The sequence below is a fragment of the Motacilla alba genome, chromosome 9 (genome assembly GCF_015832195.1).
Source record: "Motacilla alba alba isolate MOTALB_02 chromosome 9, Motacilla_alba_V1.0_pri, whole genome shotgun sequence".
Lineage (NCBI taxonomy): Eukaryota > Metazoa > Chordata > Aves > Passeriformes > Motacillidae > Motacilla > Motacilla alba.
The window spans coordinates 5,121,244-5,128,641 of NC_052024.1; the positions used below are offsets into that span (position 1 = coordinate 5,121,244).

At 52.9% G+C, this 7,398-nt stretch overlaps 1 protein-coding gene across 1 annotated transcript; it reads right to left on the reverse strand.

The window, feature by feature from the left end:
* Positions 1-955: 955 nt before the first annotated feature.
* A4GNT (alpha-1,4-N-acetylglucosaminyltransferase) lies at positions 956-7,162 on the reverse strand. The gene is made up of 4 exons (XM_038146090.1): positions 7,023-7,162; positions 3,620-4,064; positions 2,479-2,928; positions 956-1,567 (listed from the first exon to the last, which is right to left on the reverse strand). Exons 1-4 carry the CDS (start codon positions 7,160-7,162, stop codon positions 956-958), a joined length of 1,647 nt encoding a protein of 548 aa, XP_038002018.1.
* Positions 7,163-7,398: the final 236 nt, after the last annotated feature.

The window sequence follows — 7,398 nt, forward strand, 5'->3', positions numbered from 1 at the left end:
ACATTGGATGACGGGGACAGATCCCCACCTTTCTGCTGCTGAGTTAAAACCAGCTGTTCAGACAGACTCAGCAGAGATTTGCAAGCTGGGCTTCTCTTTAGGGAATTAGGTGGTTCGGCATTCTCCTGGGAAAGAGAGTATCTGGAAGGGGATTGCTCACTGGGAGTCCTGTTGGGATTAAATGGGATTTTTGCACAGCTGGACATGGGTGACCATCTCATGTCCGGTGGAATCCATTTATTTAAGAGGGATTTGGGAACCTGGAGGGCCATCCCTATCCTTCCTTGGTGTCTCAGCATCCCCTTTCCAGGCACACTTTCTAAAGCCAGGATTGACCTGGGACGATGGGGGAGAGCAGCCACTTCCTGGCAAAACCAAAGTAAAAGTGTGGGAGCACAAACCTTTGGAAAATGTGACTCATTTTTCAGGGAGAAGTGAGCTCAGAGGAGTGGTGGTTTATGAAGCCTTTTATTTTCACTCTGAAAGTCCCTCTCAAAAACGTAGGGTGTAAAGTCCATGTGAGGAAAACACCAGGAAAAGACACTGGTTTGGGTTTCTCCTCTTTTGCCCCGGAGGCTCCAGTCCAAAGTCTCTTGTGTTTCCAACTTTTCTGACGTGGGAAGCTGCCACTAGTTCCAAGAGGAGCAGAGACAATATTTCTCCTGGGAGACCATCCCTCTCTTTAGGAACTTTTCCCTTGGAGAAGCTTGTGAACAGGCTCAAAATCTGTCAGATTTGGGAAGGCTTGGTCCATGAGCACCTATCAGGAAACAGAACTGAGGCAAAGGAGTCCTCGGAGGCCACGTCTGATGGATACCCACCACCATTCTCAGCATCCCAAGGGAATAGGAATGGTGGTCATGGAAAGTTCTTTCTTTCTCCTACAAAAGCGGATACCGACCCAGTGGGATTTGTGTTTGGCTGGAAGGATCACCCCTCTCCTCCTCGCTCCACGTCACTCAACCTCCTCAGGGCCGGGGAGATCCCTGTGCTTGGCATTCTGGATCAGGTCCTCGTAGGTGCTGGGGCAATAGGTTTTGTAGAGTTTCTCAGCCAGGGTGTTGCTGCCGGCCACCACGACCTTGCGGTTGCGGTTCATGAAGTTCCACAGGTGCAGCGCGTAGGAGTGGTTGAAATTGGGGCTTTTATCCCACACCTGGTAGTACCGGCTCCAGGCTGGGTATGGGATGGGGTAGAAACGCTGGGGGTTGAGGAAGGAGATGTTCTGGCAGCTGTGGTCCTCGATGCCTTGGAAATCTGTCAGGTTGCAGAGTGTCTTGAGCATCCTGGTCATCAAAAAGGGGCCCTGGTTGCCCCAGATTTTGCCGTTGTACTTGAGAACGAAGTTCTCCATGCAGTCCCAGATGAACTTGTGGCGGGCCGGGAAGCCAAAGATCCCGTTGCTGGAGAAGCGTGACTTCTGGGCGGCCAGGAAGCTCTGCTGGGGGATGGGCCGGATGGAGATGACATCCGTGTCCATGTAGATGCCCCCGTACTTCCAGATGAGCGCCAGTCTGCTGGCGTCCGAGCTGACGTGCACCCAGTTCTTCTCCTTCTCCGGGACCACCTGCGGAGTGGGAAAGGTGAGACATGATGCCGCAGGCAGGGAACGGATCCAACCCATCCATGGGGCTGCAAATGGCACCATAAACCCTCACCTGCATGGCTGCAAATGTCACTGACAGCTCTGGCTGCCTCCAGCCGTTGGATTTTGCTGGGATAAGATAAGGAGCTGGAGCAGAGCAGCGCTTTGTTAGCATTAGCAATGCAGGAACTTTTCCCAGGTGTTTTGATGGCACCTACAGTGTTAACCCAATGCCACCATGAGTCATTCCCTGCTATTTCAGAGGGACACAACCCACTTAACACACTCTCAGATCCCTCCCAGCTCTTTGAACCAGGCTGGAGGCTTTTCATCGGCATTTGTTGGCATTTGGAGTAATTCTTTCTCAGGATAAGAAAGACTTTGGAGGAAATCTGCCTGCCCTGCCCAAGCAGTTTGACCAAAGCTACTTATGGGAAGTTTGCCCCAGGAACTTTTTCCAGGGTGGAGCTCACCAGATCCCACCTTGGCTTCGCATGTTGCTGTTATAGAACCTGAAATCTCTCCCCTATCTCTTATCTCCTGTGGGCTCCGTCAGAGTGAGGCAGCTCTATCAAATGCTCAGGCAGCACATTTTGTTCCACCAGCTTCTGTTGGGGAAGATTATTAAGGCTGTTTTCTCAAAACACGTCTGCAATCTATTTTTACCGATGTTTCCTTTGCCAAAAAATCCGATTCTCCAGATAAGGCCGATCACGTATGCCATAAACAGAGAGATGAATACACAGCAGAACGCGGCCAAAATGAATCTGTTCCCAACCAAAACAATGAAAGTCACTACTTTCACACAGTCCTGCATTCCTCATTCCTTTTAAAGCCTTTTCCCACCCCTAGTTATAGCTTTTTTCCTGTTTTCCACTTGTTTTAACACTCACCTGGTTGTACCACTGGAGCAGAGGGGTCTCCTGGAAGACAGTTTCCATCTGGAGAGGGAAAAGGAAGACATTCTTCATGGAAGACAAGAGGGAGAAGGCTGCATAGCTGGTGTTCATGTCCAGGGCTGTCTCGTTGGTGAGTCCCCTCATGAAGAGGATGATGGGCCTGTCCTGGTAAATCCGGGCAGCGGATTCCACGGAGCACGACACCAGCGGGGGCGGCTCCAGGCGCTCCGTCGTCTCCAGGAAAATGATGCTTTTGCCAAGGTTCAGCACCTGCTCAGGTGTCAGGTAGTGCTGGGCCATGGGCAAGTACGAGAAGACACAGTTGGACAAGAGGGAGATCTCGTACAAAATGCCCGAGACAAAGCAGAAACAGAGGCATATCTGGATTTTCCTCAACATTCTTTCTTTCCTGGAGCGTTTGGGGGCATGCCTCCGACATGGGTGCTAAGGAGAGACAAGGAACAGCAAAAGGAGGAGCCAGTTATTGCTCAGCAGGACTGGGAAATGGAGGGACGAGGCTTTGGACAGTGAAAGGTGAAGGCAGTTTGGTGACAGGCCCGGTGACAATCCCTCAACGGGTACAGAGGGCTGTTCCCCCTGGGATGAAGATCTGGGGTCCCACCTCCTTGGCCCCAGCCAGGCAGGGGGAACCAGGAGAGGTCTTGGAGAAGGGAGAAGGGGTGGGCAGCTGTGTCCCATGGTGCAGGAATGTGCTTGGCAGAGAGGGAAGGACCCTGGGAGAGCAGGTGGGAAGGGTCACCATGGCAAGGCAAGGAGCCCCAAGACCATCCCTGGGGCAGACTGGTGTGGGAAACTGCTCCCAAGCACTGCAGAATTCCAACACGTGCTTGTCCCAGGGAATCTGTGTAGCCAAATGTGCCCATGGAATTAGGTGCCCAAGGATGCAGTGAGCATCACGGGGGAAGGTTGTGATTTCAGTTTGGGGTGTGTCACCCAAAGCTAAAACATCAGCATGCCAAAGGCTTTTTCCCAATCCATCCCTTCTGCTGACTCTTCAACTGTGAGGGATGTGAGGGGTTTGTGTCCTGCAGGACGGAGTCTTGTGATGGACCAGAGAGAAGCAGACGAGGATAGAAAGCGGATGGTTTCATACAAGGAAGGAATTATGACCTACCTGGATTATAGTCCTGACAAATCTACATTTCCAGCACCTTTTCTTGCCCTGGCGGTGACTGTTGGACTCCTGTAAAGCCCAGCTCCCTGGTGAGGATACCCAAACCTTCTGGAGCATGCAAAGGGATTTCTGGAGGTACCAGAATGGTGCACAAGGGAAAACCAGCTCTGCTGCTGGCTCAGTCTCAGTCCCAGGAAAGGTGTGGGATCCACCTAAAAGGACAAAGAAGTGACATGTTTGGTGAGACCCAACTTGTGCCTCCCAGTCCCAGCAGCACACGAGGCCATACAGCCACGAGGAACTCCTGCTGGTAAGAGGCAGGATGGAATGGGGTCTGCACTGCACTGTCTGGTGGCACAAGGAAATTCCCTCCTGAAATGACACCTGTTTGCACCTGAGTGGCCCTGCAGGGACCAGGAGCCAGGGTCCAGTGGAGAGGACATACCTGGAATGACAACCCAATGTCCAAGAGGCCCTGAAGGTGCTCGGAGCTTGATTGATTGAAGGGAATGGCAGGAAACACAGCTCTGTGTGCTGGAATAATTAATGAGCCTCATTCCATGTCACCCTTCCAGCATACAGATAAGTCTGGAGTGGAGCAAGCCCCATGGTAATTCCCTGCCAGTGCTGAGCTTGTGCTTGGAGCTGTGGCAGCTCCCAATCCATTTCTCAGAGCTGGATCTGATCAAATTAAATATTAAAGCAGTGACTGTTCCCATCAGTGCTGCTTCCCATGCTGAATAACAGATTTTGTTGTTTTCCATTCCAGTTGCACAGGGTTTCTCATCACATCCTGGGTTCCCAGGACAGCACAGGAGTTTGGGAAGAAATTCTTGGGTGTCAGGGTGGGGAGGCCCTGGCACAGGTTGCCCAGAGAAGCTGTGGCTGCCCTTGGATCCCTGGAAGTGCTCAAGGCCAGGTTGGAGCAAGCTGGGCTAGTGGAAGGTGTCCCTGATTATGGCAGGGGTGGCACTGAATGAGTTTTAAGTTCCCCTCCATCCCAAACCTTTCTGGGATTCCATATTCTATGTTAATTTTTCCAATCCCATTCCCAGTTTCTCCCGTTGTCCCTGCACTCTGCTGTGAGTGGCAGCACCAGGGGCCTCCCTGCAGATACGGAATTTGAGCGGAAGACAGGGAATGGAGAGCAAATATCGTGGTTTGGAAAGGCCACGTTCCCGAGCCTGCAGATAAGGCAGCCTGTGCTGCCCCGTGGAGCTCAGGTGGAGCACACATGTCCAGCCCAGCCCAGCCCCACGGGCCTCAGGAGACACCAGCACTGACATTAAAATAAACTGCAGTGCTCAATCTCTACATTTCCTCCCGCCTTTCCCACCTGTGTCTCGTTCTCAGACAGGTGCAGTCCATTTACTCTGGTCATTTGAAAAGAAAACAGAAAGAAAAAGTTGCTCCCTGGCAGCTCTGTCACAATCTTGGCTGGGCCAGATTTTCAGGATTCTAGTTGTTGGTTTTTTCCCAGCCCAGAGTGGTTTGGGTTGGAAGGCACCTTAGAGCTCATTTTGTTCCACCCCGCTGCCGCTGGAGTTCACACCCCTTAGACACCAGGGCCAGGAAAGCTCAGGGGAATCCTTCCAGTTTAACCTGGGTCATCCCAGTCCTGGGGGGCACCCAGTGGTGCTCCTGTGCCCATCAGGAGGGACACCTCCCACTAGCCCAGGTTGCTCCAAGCTCCATCCAACCTGGCTTTGGGCACTTCCAGGGATGGGGCAGCCACAGCTTCTCTGAGCAGCCTGTGCCAGGCCTAATCATCCTCACAGGAAGGAATTCCGTCCCAATATCCCATCTAACCTCTGTCAGATAAAGCTGTTCCCCCGTCGTGCCCCTGAAAATCATCCCTGCTGCTGCTCCAGTGCCGACCAGGGCCTGAAGCCCCTCTGTTCCTTTTTAAATCTTGATGCCACTCTCCTGAAGCAGAAACCCCTGGCTTTGCTTTGATTAGAGTTGGGACCATGAGGACATTCCCATTACTGGATTCATATTTCTCCTTTGATGGCCGACAGATCCGATGTCTCAGGTCTTTATGAGCAGCCCAGCAAAGCCGTGCTCGCAATAGTCCTTCAAATTTAAAACACTCCGGGAGGCATTTTATTTGCAAATTGTGGGCAGAGAATGAGGAGCCACTCCAACACCTCCCTGCTCTGTGCATGACATTGTGAAGAGAAACACGCATCTTCATCGGCTCATTCCGGGAAATTGTTTTGCTTGGTTGGTTTTCCAAAACCCCTGTGTGGCGAGTTATGAATTCTCATCACATTTGACCTGGAGGCTGCTGTTATCAAAATGTTCCCTTCCCCGCTCGAGTTAAAAGGACTGCGGAGCTGAATGTTAAAAATAAATCCCGGCCATTGAATAGATTACCCTGCTGAGTGGGATGATTCCGGGGATGCGGCTGCTGCCTTGATGGCCCATCTTGTAAAGAGATTTCTTTTCTTGGGGCAATTTCCGTGTTTCAAGTGCAGGATGAGGACGGCTGGGAGACTACGAGGGAGATTACTACAGATGCCCGTGATAGCTCCTCAAGGCGGCCTGTGAGACACAGGCTCGGGGAATACAGTGGGATTTTGCCACCAAAGAGGGGCAATGATGCTGCTGGGTCCTGGCCCTACACCCCCTGCACATCACACCCCTGGAGTCCCTGAGGTGCACAAAGGAATCACCCCAGGACAGCCCACGGGGCACCACCAGCCTCGCAGGGACTCGGGCTCAGCCTGAACAAGAGCTAAAACTCTTCATTTGCTAAAAATGATTTTTAATCAATCAATCAATCAATCCCAGCACCTGCAGCTCACAGTTTGCCCAGCCCTTGAGCCCATTTCAGTTTTCTCATTTCAGTTTTAGGCTCTCCAAAGCGAGTGCTGCATCACAAACTGCAGCTCAAGCACCACAAGCAAGTACTGCACATCTCACAGTCCCCTGCCAAACCCCACTGCCACCGAATCCGCATCCCCACAGCTCCTGGAATCCCTCGGGATTCGAAGCAGAGACCTCCCCTCCTCTCTGTAGCTCTCCCCTGAGAGCCGGTGGGATTTGCCTTTGGGATGCACCCACCCTGTCTCTGGGAATAACCCCAGGCAGCTCCTGATTTCCGCACAGACAGCGTCTGGTGAACGCACACCATTCATTTTTGAGTCTCTAAGGAAATCACAGCTGCAATCAAGGCAATGCACGTGCACACACACCAACCCCAGCCTCGTCACATTTCACACCAGGCACGTTCGGAAAGCGCTTCCGAATGGAAAACCCATGCGAGGAACGTATCGGGCTCATGGCAGATTAATTAATGCAGCCGCTCTGAGCAAAGGAAGGGGCTTCTCACTGCCTTGTGCCACACCTGCCTTCCCATTCTCCAACTCAGCAGCTGCAGGGACAGAGCCAGACTCACCTGAGGGCTGCCAGGGGCAGGCGAGGTGTGCAGGCTGTTGGGAAGCCCCACTGGGAGGGATCCAGAGGCACTGGAGAGCCCGAGGAGCTGCGCTGCCTCCGCGCTGTGTCCTGCCCCGGCAGGGCTTGGAGCAGCCTCATGGCTCTGCTGTTTGCATTCCCGGGGTGCCCAGATAAGGCTCAGCTGGGGCTGCGCTCTCCCAGCAGTGGGCAGTGCGAGGTGCTCCCCTGGCCAAAGGTGAGTCCCCTGCTCTGCCAGCGTCACACAGGGTGGGTGGGACTGGGAAAAGGCACCTTTTGGGGGTGGCTTGGAGCACGTTCAGCCTTTTCTCTTTGTATCCAGATCCACACCTAGGGAAGGTGTCATAGGGCAAGGA

Bases quoted from the DNA above. Each gene is read 5' to 3' on its own strand.
- A4GNT (XM_038146090.1), bottom strand. From the start codon at position 7,162: ATGAGGCTGCTCCAAGCCCTGCCGGGGCAGGACACAGCGCGGAGGCAG. The intron at 4,065-7,022 runs GTGAGTCTGGCT...TTGTCATTCCAG, and splicing joins CTGCCCCTGGCAGCCCTCAG to GTATGTCCTCTCCACTGGAC. The intron at 1,568-2,478 runs GTGAGTGTTAAA...CCCACTCCGCAG, and splicing joins TGCTCCAGTGGTACAACCAG to GTGGTCCCGGAGAAGGAGAA.